The following is a 20,838-nucleotide window of genomic DNA, read 5'->3' as shown; positions in this document are numbered from 1 at the left end:
TCCATTCGTCGTGCAGTTGGGAGATTACCGCCATGGTAAAGCCCAGCAACACAACACAGTCTTGGCGATGCTCAGGACCACCCTCCTGGCATCCATCATGCTGTTTCAAAGTCTGTTATATCCCAGTCTAAGCCCATACACTCTAATCCGTTCACATAGTTGCTGTGGCATTAACTTGTTTATTGTATGTAGCATAACATAATGCATGTACTATATGAGAAGAGTGAGGGCCAACTTCTTCTGTCGTGCTTTGTTTCTGTTCGTCACTGTGTTCAGTTTCATTGAATTGAGTATAGTGGATGAATATTCATTGCTCTCACTTGAGTTTTAATGGACGAGTTTGAATAATAGACCCTCAACTACAGTGAATTGGCTCATTGATAAACTCATTTAGAATTTTAAATGTTATGCCGAGTCATTGAAAAAGTGTGAATAAATCTCCACCGGTTGCTATGATTAAGTTGCATCTAATTGTATTTTTTCTTTTGATAAAACAAGTGGTACAATTTGAATTATGCAAGAGTGGCAATTATTTCCTGTCAATATACAACAATGCTGTTGGATGAGTTTTAGGTTTACTCAGCCATCAGGATGATTTTTGTACACATTTCAAGGATCTGTGATGCCTTTTTTTCATATATTTCCCCAAATGTTTCAGTAAACACTCATTCTCACTCACACTCTCACACACACAAATTAACAGACCATTGTCTTTAAACTTCTTATTATCATAAAGCATGTGATAGCTTAGATACAACGACTGAGTCTTGGATCATCCATTATGTTTAGCAGAAACAATATTAACTTTGATATGACATATTCTAAGGAGCTGTTTAAAATGGATTCAAGCTTCAGACTTGCTGCAGTACAAACCAATAAAAGCCTGTGTATGCCTTCGTATTTCATAGATGGATTGTTAAATACATATGCTGTGTAGTGCAGTATGTTCTGTCCACTGCATTATACTGTTTTCTCTCAAGCAGTTTTCTTTTTCCCACTGTAATAAAATCTCTGCGACGGTCATCTAATTTAAAATCACAGCGGAGACTGTCTGCCCCTAATGACTTTCCCTTAACTGCACATGCTGGAGACTGTACAATTGTAGTTCTTTCAGACTCAGTGTTACTTTCCTCATGGTTGATTGTGCTGTTTTATTGGGTCATCTTGAGGTCTGGATGGGTACTTTGGGTTAAGCATTCAGTCGGTTTAAGACCATTCAGATCATTGTCAATTAAAAGGGGAAATTCCCTCCTCTCAAAAGCTGTTATCACCCTCAGGTCCCATTCTCTAGTGTCTTTACATGATTCCTCTTGGCTCCTTTTAAATATATAGCAGTGCATTGTACTGAAACTAAATTACTGTAAGTGAGAAAGATCTTGGTATTAGTCCTTTTTACCCCAAGCCTTTGACTGTGACAATAGCATTAAGAAACAGGGACTGTACTAAAGATACTTTTTTTACCATGCTTATTTGACCTAAGATAAATTATTCAGAAATACATATTTGAAAGTGACTTTTTTTTTATCAAGACATTGTTTTACTTTGAATTGAGATTTTTAAGGAATCTGGCATTGTTAGTAGCACCATTTTGGTTTCAACAGCAAACATCTTTTGGTTGAATGTACTTCATGAACATTTCTGTAACACATTGTAGCAGTCAGTCCTCCAGATTGTTTGAAAACTGCAACAAGGATGTTAACTGGCACCAAACAACAACACCCTTTGACCCGTGCTATGGCGTGTCTTCACAGGCTGCCAGTCAAATGATTTTAATGCTTTACTGATCACGTATAAAGTTCAGTGGGGGTCTGGCCCTGAGCTACAATGCTGACCTATCATTGGGCCTGAGTGCTCTTTGAGACAGGGCACTCCTGACTGCTCTTCAAACTGAGAGGCAACCAAGCACTTGCTGTCAGGGCTCCTCAACAGCCAAGTGCCTTGTTGGAGAAATTGAAGCCTACTGAGTAAATAGTACTTTTTATAAAGCAGCAAAAAAGTTAAAGGAACATGAAGTGACGAACACAGAGGAGACTTACCAATGGCATCACTCATTTCTTTCTATTCTCCTTTTCAGAACAAGAGCTTGAAAACGAAACTACTCTCGGGACACAAACTTTGTGATGCCTATGCCGAAGAGGTAAGGATTTTCAATTATAACACTCTGTTTTCTCACATTCATTATTAACCTGCTCCCACTACTTGTTGGTTCATTGTTAATGGAATAGGTGCAGTTCACGATAGGATATTGCACACACATTTCGTTCTCTTGTGATCAAGCAACGTTAACCAAATACAAATTAGAACATCTAAATGAGAATATTTGTTCTTGTTGCTTGTAATTAAAACAAGTTGTCCACTATCATTTGGACTATTAATTTAACTGTGATTAGGAAACTCTCGGTGGGTACATGGCGTAAGATTCACATTATAGATTAGAAGCAGTCTATTCCTGTCCTTCTCACTCTCTCTCCCACATGCAAACTTTGCCTGGTTTTGGCTGTCCAGTGAATCTCAGGACAAGTTTTCTCTAACAGAATGCTCTTTGAAGGCTGCACAGAGCAATCCGGGGAGCCAAACTTGTATAGAGAGCAGCTTCGAGTACATTTTCGTCTGTGTCATTTTAGCTGTCACAGACTTTTGCTCTTTTTCTGTTTTGGCTTTGCTGCCAGTTGTTACGGTCTGCTAGCATGCACCAGGTTCACTTCAAGCAGGGCTTTGAACTCCTGCTCTTGCCGTAATGCTGACCAATACTAGGCTGTGTTTTAGCTATGCAGGATCTTACAAGGCAGAAGGACCTGAGAGCACCACGATGAGAAGTGAGAGCAACCGGAGCTGTGTAATTGAGGACTCAATATTTATGCACTTTCTGTACCAAGGCTGCAGTATTTGGAATAACCTCAGATTTTTACAACATAGGGCAGTGTGTTGATGCAGACAAGTTGATAGATGGCAACCTTGGTGTGCAGATGGACATTTTTCTTTACAAAGACCCTCGGCTAGACCTCACCCAAGGCAGCTGAGGCTTGTTTGGTCAATGCCGCAGAGAATATTACTAAAGATTTTGAATGACAGAAAAGTTGTTAGTGATTGCATTTTTAGGAGAAGACAAGGAATTATGCAGCCTGGCAGGTATTACAGGGAAAACTGTAATATGTTAGCGTTTCAAATCATGAATCTGTACCCACAACAAAATATTTACAATTACTAATACTTGACATACTTAATTTATCTTATTTACACGCTCTTTCACACAATAAAGAGTGTCATTCGGACAATAGCATTTATTTCACATGAATTCATGTCCCAGAATAGTTTCCCATTAACTGTTCCTTTGAAATAAGAAACCCTTTTTAAAAACAGGGAACATGAGCACCTCTTATATTACCTTGTGTATGCCCTTTTAAAGACAAACTCAGTTGGCAGTTTATAAAGCAGATAAAAACGTTTTCAGTCCAATCCAACAGATTGCAATACATGTTAACTTCATTAAGGCTGTGAAAGTGAGCTTTTGTTGAAACAGTTTTATGGTTGAAACTGCATCAGTTCTAGCTTGGTGTTCCAAATTAACTGGCAATGTACTGTAGTGTATATTCTTAAACAAATAGGATGTTACTTTGATAGGCTCTCTTTTATGTCTTGTTTCATCACCTTGACCGGCAGGATAGATTTGGGTGGGGAAAGGGAAGAAATAACTCTTGTCCCTCCTTCATTACCACCACTGAGAAGCCCTATCATGGCCCCGTGCTGCTGCTCAGTGGTCACCAGATCAGAGTATGGTTGTACTTAGCAGCTTCTAGATGTGAGTCTAAATATGTGAATGGGATGAAGGCTTTCCCTAAAGCCCGCGTCACACTGTCCCGAAATTGACACCAGATGGACACACGAATATGGAATTGTGAATTTTGCACGAAGATGGCCCCGAACTTGGTCAACAGCCAAGCAACAGCCGAAGCAAGTACGATGCCTACAGAAGGCCACACGATGGCACCCGAACCACAAACGAAAATATGGTCGTCGACTTTACTGATGATTTAGAATGTATCCAGACTCAACGTAAGAGCTTGTGCCTCTTCGGGGGGTGCTAACATTTAAACATACACTTTATTCTTTACTTTCTCCGTCTTTATATGTAGATTAGAAGATATTACTTATCTCCGTCATGTTGTTTCCATAGCAACAACAACTTCCTGTCAACAGCGTAAACTCGCCTTCAAAATAAAAGCATCTAAAGAAAACAGGAAGTTAACCTACATTACATTTAAGACATACAACTGCAACGAAAGTAACACAAACAATGTAATATCCTTTTCAGTTTCACAGAACACAAATTGGGTTATTTCCATAATATGTTTACATGATTTTGTTGTGAAATAAATGCAATCTCGATGTCATCGTACTATAATACGATGGCTACACGACGGCATTGCGAGGGCTTCACGTAGTCGTGTTGCCCTCCTAAGACAATCGAGCAGCTTCTTGTTTCCTTCCTATTGTCTTCGTGAGGCGAAAAATGCCCGATGGCACCGATGATCAGACGAAGGTGACACGATTTGACAAGATTCCCTCACGAGTCCCTTACGAAGGGCAAAATGGACACACAAATTCAACACAAAAATGAACCTTCGCAAGGTCCTTTTTAAAATGTTTGGCATGCCAAAGATTTTGCCACCGCTCACGAAGTTGCTGCCGGAGCCTGAGAAACTCCACCGGCGGTCATACGATGGCTTAAGATGCCCTCACGAATGACCCGATGTTGTTACGATCAGAGCCGAATTTGAACATTTCCTTTATCGTGTGTCCATCTGGTGTCAATTTCGGGACAGTGTGACAGGGGCTTAAATGTCACCTATTATGCAAAATCCACTTGTTCCTGTCTTTTATACATAAACATAAGTCCCCTCTGTGTAAAGAGATTCTGAAAATGTCAGGAAAAAGATTTGCTCACTTTTTCTCCTGATCCATTTATATAACAACCTGTATGAAAATGAGCTGATCAGATTTGGGCCACTTTATCATGTCATAAAGATTTTTTGGCTCGTGTAACCATTAGCCAATCACCAACCAAGGTACCCCCCTTATCTCTCCTCCTAGAGCACCATTGTGTTCTTTTTAACCAAATCTCTCTCAGAGGGGCGTGGGGAGTGGCTCCTTATTTTCATCTAAAGTAACAGACAGAGAATCAGCCCTTTTGAAACAGGGCTGAAACAGAGGGGATTATGGGATGCTGCAATGCATGATCTGTTTGGTATTTCGAGCCAAACACGTCAGAGACATGTTTTGTATATCTGAGACCTATAATATATTGATGAAAAACAGTATAATGGGAGACTTTTTTTTTTTAAATGTAAATGCATACCTTCACTGTGATCTGAAAATAGTTATGGTAAAGGTCAGTGTTCAGTGTTTATTTTACACAATCATTACATAGTTGAATGCCTCCTCAAGCAACTAAAGTGTTCTGGAAAGACTGCTGACACAACAGCCAATGAAGCTTGATTACTCCAAAAGACGAAAGGATCAAGGTCGATTGAAAAGAAAAGTCTAACTTCAAGGGAACATAAGCTGGCACTTCAGCACGAAGCAGCTTAGCATGGATGCTTCACCGAAACTGACTTTATACTAGCAACAACCTGTGAAGGTTCCTGTTCCACTTTAACAGTATCAGCAATGATGGACTTAAGTTACATGCACACTTCAGCGCAAAGGTCCACAAAGAGAATTGAGTGTTTGGAAGCCCTTGATGTTAAAGAGCTTTTCATGGACCCTGAAGTGTGCTCCACCACTAGGGTTATTCTTGAGATCTTTTGGGAACACGTGCAATTGGTGTTGAAAATGACATGCTTCTTTCCTTCTACAAAGCTTCCAGCTGAACGTCCCTGACATTTCACCAGCTTAGCTGATCCAAGCCATCATCACATATTCAAACTGTGAGACGATGATGGCACATTTGACATCCCAGCCAAGTCTGATTATAACACTTACGGAAAGAGTTGGAAAGAGTACAAAGGCTAGGAAGAGGTCCTGATTGAAGATGTCGGTCAGTCAGCGCAGAGCCAGGACATTTCTAGAGACAGCAAAGGGAATGATCTATGAGCGGCTAAAGATATGACTGCTTGGCTTTGTGCTTGAATATGATAATATATTACGCTCAGTATGTGTTCTTCTACGGGGCGTGTATGGGTGATATAAAGGCAAACAGACTCTGGGTTTGTTAAGGAAGAATTTAAGGAGAGTGTTCTCTAACAGGTAGATCACTGAAGGTCACTGTCTTCAGTTCCCTTGTGAGTCTATAAAACTGAAGTAAATCAGTGAGAGACATGTTCTTACATGCCCTTCCTTTCATCCAGGAAAGTTATTTATGTTTAAAGGGGAAGGGTTACAGACTGCAGCTGTAATCGTGTAATGAAAGCAGAGGCACAGAAAGAGATACTAAAGCAGGTTATTGTGATACATGATTCTAGTAAACATAAATTATGATATATGCTCTGTCTGTATAGAAATATTATGGAATATGTGTTTTATTGCACGTACAGTACACCCAAACTGAACCTAAATTAACATGCATCAAACATAAGCATTTCACTTGTACCTAATTGCTGTCTAGAAATAATCTTCAAAAGATCTTTTCAATTAAGATTTCCTGAGAGTTTATAAAGAAGCTTGTGATAAAATCTTTGAATCTTAACTGAGAGCTTTGAAGCCATGTCCAAGAACTGAGATTAGCCCTGTTCTGTCTTAGCCCTGGATACACTTTCTAAACTCCTTTGGCAGCATGAGACATTTTTAGACTTTGTATTAGTAACAGCTTTCCTTTTTGTGTGATTTGTGTTTTCTGCAAGTGAAAAATTGGCTTTGGGATTTCCCACATTGTACATTGGAATACATTTCACTTGGTGTGGTAATCGTTTTTTAGAAAGCTGCTTCAACTTGTGCTTTGCTTCTGCTTGCTACTGTATGTGAGTGTCAGGCTTTGTGCTCTTAATCTGTGTTGTGTGGTGAGAACTACTCCGCTAAAAATACATGTTAACACTTCAAAGGAGGTCGAGCGGTTGCTTTTACACCAAAATGCATGAGCTGATCCCCTGTCTTCACTGCCTGAGACGAAAACAAACTTGCTATGTTTTTCAGAAAGCCATTACACTAATGAAACTAAAGTATTACCAAGAAATAATGCTCTTGTTAAGAATGTTTGTTTTGTTTTGTAGTTGATCTATGAAGAGAGAACTTCAGGGGTGAGGCTGCACTGATGTTAATGAAAATAAGTAATTTAAACTGCAAAATGTAAAAGAATAGTTAAAGATTCTAAAACCATGACAGCTTCAAATGGGTTGTTTTGTTTGACTAACAGTTTAATGTTATTTTAATCTATATTTACAGAAAATAGCAAATCCTCACATTTGAGAAGCTAGAGCCATTGTTTACCGGACATTTTAGCTTTAAAACAATTAAATACACATTTAAAGGTGGGGTAGGTAAGTTTGAGAAACCGGCTCGAGATACACTTTTTGTTATATTCCATGGAATGCTCTTAACATCCCGATAGCAATGAATATCTTAAGTGCTTTGACAACAAATCCATAAAAAAATGTCATCTGTGGAAGCCGTAGTACTGTAAAAAGCACGACCAATCATTTTAGCCGGCCCGGCTAAAATAACTGGATGGCCTACCTGCCTGTCAGCCTTCCATCTGTGCACAAACTTATCTCGTGCCCTCATTGGTCATGTGCACGTTCGTGTGTGTTGGAGGAGGGGCTCTGTAAGGAAGTGGCAGATTTTCTCCGGTTGTGTATTTTCAAATTCTAGCGATCTCGAGCCGGTTTCTCAAACTTACCTACCCCACCTTTAAAGCCTAAATAGCTTATTGAAATAGTTGCAGATACATTTTCTGTCCTATTTATGATTGATCATTCCCGCTCTAGTCTAGAAGAAGAATGATCATCTTTCAGAACCATGTTATCCCTGTCATATATGTATGAATAACACTCTTCATACGTTTAAACATGTATTTTGTATTCATATGGTCATTACATTAAATTACATGTTACTTGTTAGACGCTTTTATCCAAAGCGACTTACATACTCAATACTGTGGGCAATCCCCACAGGAGCAATTTGGGGTGAAGTGTCTTGCCCAGGGACACAACGACATGCTGACTGCAGTGGGGTTTGAACCTGTGCCCCCCTGATCCAAACACCAATGCACAACCCACTGCACCACACACCTCCCGGTCATGATTCAAATAAGGATAAAGATAGGTCACCAAAAAGTATAAAAGGCTTAGTGAGGTTCAGTCAGTAAACCCACTGGCAGGCAGCCACTGCCCTGACTCAGCTGAGTGTTTGTTCACTTCACAAATCACAAACACTCCTAAATTCAGCAGTCCATTTTAATAGCAGATGCTGCTCAGTTTGCTGATGCTGTAACTACTAGTGCATGCTTTACAGATATATATGCTATCTGATTATTTGTTTTGCTCTTTATCTATTTCATTGGTAAAATGGCATGTTAAATCAGATGGCTCAGAAAACCTAAATCAAAGTCAAGGTTAAGACCCTTCAGCGGAGGAGAGCGACACATGGCATTAGAGATGCCATTTAATCTGTTGCGCATCTTTTTCCTCAAGAGCGACAATGTATCACCTGTTTCCTACTAAAATGTATGGTGTTCCTGCAAAGTCATTTGGATGAAGGATGCCGTAACACTTCAGCTCTGTTATCACCCGAATTAAATATCTCTCTTGCATCAGGATTTATTGAAAACATCTAGAACCTGAACCTTATGAAGATAAAATGTAATACTGTAACTGGATTTGGGAGGATTTCCAGTAATGACTGATTTCAAGGTGAATGGCCTCATGTAATTAATTCTACAGGGCTTTTTGAATGGAGCAGCATGCCTTTATCATCTTAAGTGTTTTGAGGCGATAAATCTAACTGATTCCATTGTCTTTAATAACGAGGCATCAGTTTGTAATACATTTCCTTCGCACATTTTTATTAATAGACTTTGCATGTGTGTGAGGGAGAAAGGAGGTGTACTGTATGCCTACCGTCTGCTCTTATTCTTGAACTACAAAAATGTTTATAAAGCAAGTCCTAAAGGTCATACATACTATTGATTTGAATGTAAATTCCCATATCAGATTAAGTGGTATATTGTTGTTTTTCTGTGATGTGAAACACTGAAATTCCTTTTTATTTCAACATTAATCGAGAACATAATAGGCAAAAGGACAATGTATTGTCTTAACATTATGTATTTGGTGTATGGCAGGTGTGATAATGTATATGTAGGAAGATGTGTGCTCCAAGCTTCATGTATGTACCTTTCCATACAATAGTTATGTGCATAATCCTTTAAATAAGAAAAATGTAGTTCCATGCTCTTCTTCATTCAGCATCCATATTGAATAAATCAGATTACCCTGACTGAAATGAAATATATTCTTCAGTCAGTACGTTTTGGCTGGCAGCCAGTCACTTGTATATCTCAGGTTCCATGCCTCAGCCAATCAGACACACTCCACAAGAAGGGCAATCTGTGTAAACGGGGAAACGTAGCTGGTCTGTGCTCCTGCTACAAATGTGCATACAGATGTATGCTGAGGGTGTCATCACCTTTAGGTGTCATGTTACCTGTTTCAATCTGCTTCTGTGAGATAGGAGCACTTCTGCTGTTCCCTCATGGCAATGATTTATGGCAAAGGCTGTACATACAAAACTGTTCTATTCATTGCCAAAAGTAAACAAATGTTTGCAGTAGCAGTTTAAGCCAACTGTAAGTTGTCCCTTCTTACATAAAGCTTTGACAGCTACTGGGCAATGACAAAGGATAAACATAAGTGTAGAGATCATACTGACAACTTATGAATACACACTCATATTACAGTTTCGTCTTGTGTTTGTCTTGGTTTGATTGTACTACTGTTTTTGTTTTTCTCACAGATTGTTTTCTATGATTCCAATTCAAGACACGTTCACACAGTGTTATATATACTGTGCTGTAGGCTATTTGAACTTGGATAATAAGAATTCCTTAAAGGCTGTTTGCCATACTTTTGGAGATATGTGTAAGATGCAGAATTTCCTACTGAAGTTATTGGCACTGTCTGAAAACGAAAGGCAAAGAAGACAAGAAGAAAAATGTATATCTTAAAAACGATCGATATCAAACAAGAAGGCTAGTTAATTGGACACATTACAAATGTGGGTATATATATCTTGGATTAGCTGGGAATTGGGAAGGACTGTCACTGCCAAGATGGCGACGAGCAGAGTCAACCACTTTGAGCCGATAGATTTACAGAAACCCTTGGGTGACATCACAGACACTACGTCCATATCTTACAGTCCATGGGAGGCTCCCAAAGGAATGAAGGAACATCCAGTTGGCTTGTCTTTGAACTATGGGATGGCATTGAATGCTTTTCAGAAAAAGGGACTTAATTAACTGGTTATGACATTAAAATAAACTCATAATTTTAATTGCACAAATGAATATTTTATGTTAATAACAAATCAATTTTTTTTGTGTTATGCAAAACTGTTGATTATGCTAATGCGACCCCTATTTCCCAAAAGTTCCCTTCAGTTCTAGACCAAATCCCTTCAGAACCTGGCATCCTCTAGTTCTAGTTTGATTTGTTTTAGGAATAAATAACTAATAATACAAGCAGAACATTAGTATCAAAGATATACAGTACTTGCACACATTAACAAGCCTGTCCTTGGAACAGACTGTTTGAGTTTTGTCATCATTTTTACAAGGACAATGACTCAGTCATACATTATTTTAGGAAAACGTTAGGCATAACTGTTCAACTACATCAACCTATGTCAGTGTTTTTCATTTTGCCAGTTCTATTTGAAATTAAGGTCCCAGCCTTGCAGGATTCGAACCATCAGGAACAAGATGGCAGAGATGCTGCTGTGAATCTCTCGGGCCGAGGGAGTAAAATCATAGATCAATGCTTTCACAAGTCGAAAAGCGCAGCACATTTTCAAAGTTCAGATATTTGCATTCATAAGTTACCACTCAATAGTGTGTGACTTTGTAGCCTGTTAATATGAGTCATTGCATTAACAGAGAATTTCTCACACTTACTGATATATAAGATAATGTATCACAGCAACAGTCTTTACAATTCCAGATTAAATATATGGCTCGCCCTGTGAGTTAGTGCTTAACTTTAGCTCTTTGTTTATTTAACCTTACAATTTGTTTTATAAAGAGCCTCTGGATGCAATTTTTGAATCCAGTTACACATGACAGAGATGAGTGTCTTGGGACATGGAAGCACTGTGGGAAGAGGAATAACAAGATAAAGACTCTCGTAAAAAAAGGGTGAGGGTGCTAGTTGTCAAGTACACAAAACCCTTTGAAGTGAATTTGTCCTTCAGCATCGGGTTCGCTTTGGTGAAAGATTAGACCTTGTGTCACATTTGTACTGCCTGTGTTGAGGAATTATAGAGATAGATAGGAAGAGAGCAAGAGAGGTTTATAGATATAGACAGTCAGGCACAAAGGAAGAGATGTGTATAAATATAATGACAGAGATATCAACTGATGGGTAAAAGATAGAAAGAAAAAAAGTATATTAGTAACGTTTTTATCCAAATGCCTTGTTTATTATAAAAGATATGGGGAATGTCCAGTCTCTGTCTCTGATAGTTGCCAAATAAGTGCTAGACAAAGTTACATCATTAAAAGAGCTGCAGACATTTTAGATGTTTTCTTACCCTAAAGCTTCTTATTTTAACTTTACAGTCTCCTTGTGAACTCAAACATGATGAGGTTCTTTGTTATAGCCAAAGTTTGCACAAGTCTGATTCCGCAACTTGTTTTTATCGATACACCAACATGTTTAACTCAAACAAGCAGGACACCTTTTGTGATATTTTGATTTCTTTTCTGCTTTCCACTTTTGTTCTGATGCACAAATTAAACATAAAAACAGGTGGATAAAAAGTCCCCTAATTATACAGTAGAAAGATCAAGTATAATAAATATAGTTAGATATAGGTGAATAAATAATTATTGATACTGTATATACAGTTAACAAGTTCAAGATGGATGGATAGATCTTAAATATGATTTTTTTGTATCATCATCTTTTAATCAAATGGAAGTATGGCAGCCCGGAAAGCCCAAACAGATCACAGAGTGGAGGTCAGAGAGAGGTCAGTAGGATTGTCTCTTGATGAATCACAATGACTCAAATATGCACTGACCAATACATCAGGCAATTTGATCTGCATTCCAATTACATCGTTATAGTCCACCATGCTTCATAACAAAAAAAGCACTATAAAACTACACTAGCCTCACTGAAGTCACAGAGAGCAACCATCTGAACTGGTGCGGAGTCCCATGTGGAGGCTTCACTGTTCATGCTCACATCATGTGCAGCTTTGAGGATGGCTGTGTATCAAGCTATCTAGGAGACAGCCTCTATGTTGCATGTGCCTACTGAAGTGAAGCAGCAGAGTGAATGTCAGGCAGCACTGGCCACTGTGTCAGTTTGGGGGCGGAGGTAAAAAGCTGCTGTGTGTGTGGTGTGTGTGTGTGTGTGTGTGTGTGTGTGTGTGTGTGTGTGTGTGTGTGTGTGTGTGTGTGTGTGTGTGTGTGTGTGTGTGTGTGTGTGTGTGTGTGTGTGTGTGTGTGTGTGTGTGTGTGTGTGTGTGTGTGTGTGTGTGTGTGTGTGTGTGTGTGTGTGTGTGTGTGTGTGTGTGTGTGTGTGTGTGTGTGTGTGTGTGTGTGTGTGTGTGTGTGTGTGTGTGTCGATGACAGACGAGAGCCCATCCTGGGCCTGTTATGTGAGTGGTGATGTTACAGGTAATGTGTGTAGTGGGGGTGAGAATACAGGTTTAGACATTGAGCAAGAAGCCAGTGCATGACTGCATCATTGTGTGGACTATGCAGTTCAGTGAAGGGGAGATTTGATATTTTCTTCCTCTCAGTAGGGGCTTCCTTTGAGCCAGAGCTTTGCCCAGGGAACATTCACAAAGGAGTCTTCTGCTGCAGCTGGCAGAATCCTGCTTCGTGATCTAAAACCAATTTCGCTATTTGAATAAGCTAACACTTATTTCCTTATCTTCTCTTTGCAGTCAAAAAAGATCCAGGCTCAACTGAAAGAACTGCGGTACGGGAAAAAGGATTTAATTTTTAAGGTAAGTTCAAACTGAAGGGGGTGTCTTTATAGTAGCTCCAGACCAGGGGTAAACAGGTACTTCAGACCACCTTGAAAAGGATGATCCCATCAGAGGAGGTACTAGTCAGTCGGCAATTACAAAGTCCCACCCTGTCAGCAGCGCGCAAAGCCAATTGGCCAGCGCTCAGTTCACACACAACATAAGCCCTGTCCTCTGATTTCCACTCTACAAGATCCAACCCATCCTTTTCAATCATGGGAGGTATATGGTTAAATGATGTTGACAGCAGTGGGTGAAGTTTATACAGAATTATGCATTAGAACCTTTAAGGGAATCTTCAAGACGGAAATTAAAGATGACATCATGTAACGCTCCAATTTGGTGGGATCCATATGATGGGGCATCAGAATTGTATCTTCCACACACATACTTCCTCTGTAATGCAAAGAGTGGCAAACAAGAGACTGTTCAGTATTGTACCCATACATACGCCACTGCCCTTTGTTTTTGCAAAGATTAAATGTCCAACCATCTGAGAGCAATATGTAATATTTATTGGCATTTACTGGTAAATGCACTGACCTTTCAGGCCTTGTTTGCACTGTCACAATGTCAGTTGACATTTCTGCCACAATGCCCTTCAATGTCATTTCTGAAATGTACATTTTGATCCCGCAGACTTATCGCTCCTAAAGCTGTGTCAGACATTAATGGATAAAAATGACTCAATCCTTGCAGACTGAACGTTATGCTTCTACGCCTGAATATATTGTCCCTGAATGTCCTGCTCCGTGTACTATTTCTAGCTGGAGAATTATGGATGCTTTTTACTTGTTTGCTTGGTGTCATTGCTCATAAATCGTTTTCTCTAAATTGCATCAGTCACTCACACAACATAACCTTATGCTCAATGTCACCAAACGATTCATGTGGCCCTTTAAACATTATGGTCTTATTTGATTTGTAGTTGCAGATGGATAAGCCTAATGGTATCATACTCATCTTAGGAGAGATGACATTCTGCTTTTTTTCTAAAGAAAAGGTCAGAAGGAAATGCATCATGTCCGTCTGACCTCCCTGATCCCAGTTGCTATTTTTGAAAACTCATATGTATTCCACATATGCTGTGAGAGCCCAGAGGGAGACTAGGGAGCAGGAAGCAGAGAAGAGTCACTCAAGATTCTGAAATGTCTTCAGCCTCACAGGGGGGGGTGTCAGTCAAAGCACCTGACCGGCAGACAGTTGGATTGGTTATGACGGGCGTTGCACCATATCAAACTGCATTTTGCAGCAGTGTCACAGTGCACAAAGACACAACAACCTTGCAATATTGGACACATAACAAAATAAAGACACCTCAAAACCTGATTATTTTTGTCTTGGGAATCGTTGAGTCTTTCTTGAAACTGACAGGTACGCCATAAAAGATGAAGAATTATAAAACAGAAAACTACTGCAATGTTTTTACACAATGCAATAATGCGAGTTTAAAAAAAATGAGGGCATACTACATTACACCCACAGTAACAGAAAAGCAGCCTTTTGTTTTCTGAATGTTTTCTAAAGTGCATAATTTGTAATGGCCCACAGATTTGAAGGACAACTTAAAAAGAGTCCCGACTCAGTGAATCCAAACTATGCAGCCCCAGAACATAACTGTAAACATTAACACAGGCAGGTTCCCCTTCACTTGCTCAGCCAAAACATTATAAAACTTCAGAGGAACTGACAGTGCCTTCCCCCGCGTATCCCTACAAGACAACATTTTTGGCCGAGGAGCCTTATTCAAGCCTTCACATCTTCACTCCGTCAGACCACTTTTACATTTACCCCAGAGCTGTTTCTTCTCGAGAAAAGCGAAGGAGTGAAAAGTAAAATGATGGTTTGCAGTTGCATGCCTCGTCTCGCAGTGGCTAGTAACCAGAGTTGGGTGTAACACGTTACAAAGTAACGCGTTACAAAGTAACGCGTTACACCCAACAAAGTAACGCGTTACTGTAATAATATTACTTTTGTCGGTAACGGAGTAGTGTAACGCGTTACTTTTATAATTCAGTAATCACACTACAGTTACTAACATTTCCCCGACACGCGTTACTTCGTTACTTTTATAAAATCAGTCATAATCACACTGACAGACAAGAGGGGTTTCCGCCGCAGGTTTATATGTACGTAATCTGCGCGACTTGCGCGTCCACATCTCCACGTGCAGTGCTGCATAAACATGGCAGAGTCAGCGATAACTTTCGAGGGGTGGAGGTATGCCCATTATTTTGAGTTCGTCCGAAGAATAGACAGGAATGTGACGGTGAGGTGCAAACTGTGTCCAGGCCAGAAGCTGTTATACTCTGCTGCAAACACCACGTCAAACCTCAACAAACACCTGCAAAGAACACATGCTAAGGTGAAGCTAATAGCTAAGGACCCCCGAACCCAGAGTGAGGATGTTGTGAGTGCGCCGCCGCCGACCGAAGCAGCACAAATTAGAATTTGGAGGACCGGTAACCAAAGCAGAGATGGACAGGCTTGTAGCATCCTTCATAGTAGAGGTAATGTTGCCCATTTGCACAGTGGAATCACCAACGCAATGTTCAGAGATATACTGCGCAAAATACAGATAGCAGGAGACAGAGGACAGCCATAGTCAGAGCTATCTGGATCAGTCTTATGCGACAATGGAAACTGAACTAAAGAGAACATTTGAAACTTTAGCAGTCTGCGTGATCTGCCTGTAGGGAGGGGCGGGCCGGCCCTGCGAGTAAAGTAACGAGTAAAGTAACGAGTTACTTTATGTAGAGAGTAACGAAGTAGTGTAATATATTACTTTTTTTTAAAGTAATATGTAATATGTAATATATTACTTTTTTTTAGTAACGACCCCATGTCTGCTAGTAACCCACTGACCCGTCACCTCTGTAATGGACTCAGTGCAGTAATATAGAGCTTTAGACCTGGAGGTACTAACCCTGAAAGTCAGCATATCTGGGTCAGTGGCCATGTTCCCCACAGCCCTCAGAGGACTCTCCGCTGATGATGCTCAGTGTAATGGACGGTAATGGCGCATTACTGTGATGCTACACAACAAACACACAGTCTTTGGAGACAAGCTAAGAGCTGGCTGAATGTGTTTGCAACCTGATCTCATCATTATTCATTGCTGTACTACACAACCAAACACATATATACATTACGCAGCAGCTCCAAGTGAAGCGTTTTGAATTGCTGTTTGTTCTTTCAGCTGATTGTAACATCTTATTATAGTATCCTATCCAGCTCTTTACTGGCAAATCTCCAATAATATGTCACACGTCTTGTTGAATTGGACTGTACCCCATTATGCTGAAAGAAATCCTAACGTATCATCAGTGAATGCTTTTCATTTGCCACAAAGAAATGATTTGCAATCTTTTGTGTGATGATTAAAGAGCTGTTCCTCCAAATATATTACCTTTAGATTCCCTGCGGAGCGCAGCCCGACACCTACAGTACAAATGAATTTTTAAAATGGTTCCAAACTGTAAATTGGAAAAAAAATATTCTAAGAGAAAGATTTGATTCCTGGGCTTCTGTGAGAAACTCATTGTGGTGAAAGTTGCGCTGTCCTTGACTGTCACTGCATGACTCATCCATCAGAGAAAACTTAAACATCATTTCAGCCGCCCCTGTTGAGTGGTAGAAGTGACAGACATGTTCATCATTAAAATGTACGCTTGGCTGGTAGAAACCGAGATGAAAGAAAATTTGATGAATTCCGTGGAAAACATGCCAAGATCCCCCACTGTGTCACAACATTCGCTGAGGTACCAAACACGACGATAAAACTCCCCAGAAACCATCAATCAGCCTCTTTGTCCATCTCCAAAAATCTCCAAACACTTTTTCTTCCCAAAGATTGTGGATGCTGTTTCTTGGGTAAGCTGACAAACTGACCTACTGACCTTGGGCGTTTCAGGATGTAGGCCCATGCAGTTTTTCATTTTGAGAGGGCAGTAAAAGGCACCCAATAAAAGTTTGTGGCTCAAAGTCAATCACTAAGGCAAGTTCTACGTACACAGACGGCATGCACATGATCCAAAAAGAGTTTATTTTCTTCTTGATGATGGGTTTATCAATAATGAAAGACTCATCAGAAGGTACTCTGTTGATCCTCATATGGGGTATACTGGCTCATTTACTGCAGAGAATATGTATGTGTGTTGTTCACCTCAGGGATTAAACTCTAGCAATGATCTGCTCATTAAAGGGCGTTGATGGTTCCAGGGGGCCTGCTCCTATAACTGTCTGGGTTAAACCTTCCTTTCTAAAGAACTCATGTGATCTTTATTTTAATTGTGGCTTTGAATGAATTTTTTTTAATCCCTCTGGATTCTGCACCTTTCTGTTCTCAGGAAATAAATCAGAGGTATTATTCATAAAGCAGTTCAGTACTCACAAGTATCAATATAACGCAACTATGATTATGGAGGTTTATGAGATCCCAATGCTCTCTTGTGTAAAGACCCAAGGGAATCATTGAGTTCTTAAAAGCGTATAATGTAAATGGGGTTCAGTACCCAATCGATGTGTGTATGTGTGTGTATGTGTGAAGTGTCATTATGCAGATTTAAAAAAAAAAGTCAGGACAAAGGGAATGATCGGCAATGTAATAAGCAGGAGTCTCAATCCTGTGTGCTATAGATCTGTGTTATTGATAGTGCTGAGGAGACTCACTGGGGCTGGAGAAAATGCTTTGTGTGCACAGAACAAAGAGGGTCGAGCTGATTCAAAAGCCATGTCTTTCTGCAGGGGCAGCAGCTAATGGACTTGGAGCAGAAGTTAACCATTGCCAAGGAAGAACTGGAGAAGACTGCCCTGGATAAGGTGAAAGAAAGGATGATTTCCTGCTGTCTTATGCCCATGCAACATTTGTTTACTTAGGTTCAGTCCACACAACACATAAGCCTGTATATGTGTGGGAGATACATTATGATGCCCCATCATACGTAGGTTCAGAATCAGAATACCTGTATTAGTCCCACAGAAGGGAAATGTACGTTGTTACAGCAGAAAAAGAGCCAAAGACAGATTAATGTTACGAAGAAGCATGCATACAAAAGTATTAAAGTTAAAAAAAAGGTTATAATATAATACAAAATAGAATAAAATAAAAAGTTACACAATTCACAAAATACACATCCTGTAACAGTTCTTAGGATTGATCAGCCAGGTATATATTACACAGTTATAACGGCATATATATATATTGCACACATAGCACATATTGTACATAGTTGGTTGGTAAGGGGTGTTATAGTCTGTGTAACTTTAAACTCATCTTGTCCCTCTCATTTGACCCATTTAAACCCTGCGATGTCAAACACCGAATAAATAATAAAATAGCTTTTGAATTATTTAATGAATAAAGTATGTTAAGTAATGTTAGTTTGTGTTAACCTGTTCTAGGGAGTGCAGTTTGAGGATGATTGTTAACCATGTGTCTCATTAAGGAGAATATATTTTCCAGATGATTAGCTTCAGCAGGTTTCAAAGAATGCGGCAGTTTTCATTTATGAGGTATAATGTTTATACATGTGGTTATTGACACACTGACTCCGGGGGCAAGTTAGATGACTTAACAATACATGGGGAGGAAAGTGTTGCCTAGCAAAACAGGCAATTATTGTGTACTGACATCAGAGGCCCTTGTACAAAAGATGAAACAATCATTCTGTCCATTATTATTATTGATTTAAAGTGAAATAATCTTTTGAGCATTGCTTCTTTTATAACTCTAGTGAGTTACGCTTCATGCCTTGCCTAACGATGCCTCCAACAGTAGCTGTACTAAAGCTGCTTTCAAGCATGGCCAATGGCTTTAATGCTTAAGTACATTTCTCTTGTGGATGCATGGAAGGAGGCATGGAGGGATTCAGAAATGTGCTTTTGTGTGTCATTTTGTTTGGGGACAGGAGTCTCAGATGAAGGCGCTGAAGGACACAGTTCACATCTGCTTCTCAGCTGTCCTGCACAACCAGCCCAGCAGCAGCCCCAGATTCCTCCCCTCCCACCTGTTCAGATACTCATCGCTCATCAACAGCTCCAGAGTCACCTTTCAGCAGCCACATGCCAAGGTAATTCACTATTCCACTCACTCACGTCTCATTTCATGTTTATTCAAAGGAAGGGCTTGGTTCTTATAGAACACCAACAATTTTTTAGATGTAATGAATCGTCAAGTGTATGCTCGGGCTAAGATATATCTATTGTAGATGAGGGCTTGCTCATGGATGTCAAGAGAAGCATTTATATCTTGCATTCATTCAAGTGTTAATGATGAAGTAATAGGCTTTAAATAGGTCATGATCAACTATATTCTTATTCCTTTTGGTTGCCATATCTTACATGTTTTCTTTTTTAAAAAAGCTTTATAGCCACTGAAAGCACATATATTTAACACTTGGGCTGCACAATAAGCCATAAAAACATTTATGAAAAATATCACTTCAAATGTTTGTAATTTTACTATGACTGCTTGAACTTCAATAATTACATCTTTTATCACTTTTTGAGATCTAATTTACCACAAATACACGCCTGACCTAGTCTACTATTTTTGGAAACATTTATCTTGAACTTAAGATTGTTTAAAAGTCTTACATTACATTTTAAACTTGTTAAACTCCAGTATTATTGAATTAACTATGCTGTATCCGAGTGAACATTTAGTGTACTGTAGATGAAATCAGAAAAAGTCTAAGCAACACATTTAGTAGCGTGGATTCAGGTCATTGTGGTAATCATGGTCGATTGCATTTGCAAGGCAGCCTCATTCACTGTAACCATGAATAAACATTGCAGGCTGAAGGCAAAAAGCATTTCCACAGCCCATTGAAATGACCAGCAACACGACCAATGGTCCATTTTCACAGACGACATTTTGACTTGTAACGGCAGGCAAACTCAGGTGCACCGATTACCATTAACATTGACTGTATTCCATTGAAGTGTCAGAAACACAGCCAGAATGAATCAGTAGTGCCCTGAAACAGGTAGAGCTAAATGGAGTGTGGCACTCAATAATGTTATTAATTACACCTGTGGTTCTCTTCAATGAAAAAGCCTGAAGTTGTGTCACAATATCTGGTCAGTTTGACTGTTAGTGACCCCAGTTTAAACACAGCAGTTACAATGCTTTAGGAAAATAAGATAAGTGCGTTCATTGAAAATGCAATGCAAGCAGGATTAAGGATTTGCCTCTGTAATGGCGGAGTATAATTTCCTTCAGACTCTTCAGATAAGATAAAGCAGGTGGCAGCTGTTTTCTGCTCCTCTTTGTGTAAACACTTTCAAATTAAAATTCATTTCACACTGTAACTCCATGATGTCCCAGCCTTGTGACATCATGGAATATAACTCGGTGCCAACATTTTCACCTCACCACACATCACAGCACATAATGCACTGTATGAGACATGAATTTAAGTGATAGCCATTTGTGTGTGTATAAGTGGCTATTTGTCAATCTGATGCCATCACTCTCCAGAGAGAAATAGCCCGGGAAATAATTACTACCAAATATACAGGTTAGGCAAACACAGTTCTGGAGGTTGTTCAGAATAATAACATGTCTAAATCAAGCAGTAATTTAAATATTAGTATTTTGTTAATATGGTGCTGTAGTTTACGAGCCTAATTATTTGAACGTGT

At 39.5% G+C, this 20,838-nt stretch overlaps 1 protein-coding gene across 1 annotated transcript in view; it reads left to right on the top strand.

Annotated features, from left to right (window-relative positions):
• Nucleotides 1-20,838, top strand: part of luzp2 (leucine zipper protein 2) — a 157,623-nt gene that overhangs the window by 122,368 nt on the left and 14,417 nt on the right. Inside the window, exons 6-9 of the mRNA XM_034116041.1 lie at nt 2,075-2,137; nt 13,108-13,170; nt 17,938-18,012; nt 19,101-19,262. Coding sequence (XP_033971932.1) covers nt 2,075-2,137; nt 13,108-13,170; nt 17,938-18,012; nt 19,101-19,262 — 363 coding nt within the window. The remainder of the gene's footprint in view (nt 1-2,074; nt 2,138-13,107; nt 13,171-17,937; nt 18,013-19,100; nt 19,263-20,838) is intronic.

This window comes from Trematomus bernacchii, unplaced genomic scaffold (genome assembly GCF_902827165.1).
Source record: "Trematomus bernacchii unplaced genomic scaffold, fTreBer1.1, whole genome shotgun sequence".
Lineage (NCBI taxonomy): Eukaryota > Metazoa > Chordata > Actinopteri > Perciformes > Nototheniidae > Trematomus > Trematomus bernacchii.
Note: the sequence above shows the minus strand (reverse complement) of the source record. Positions and strands in the feature narration are given on the sequence as shown.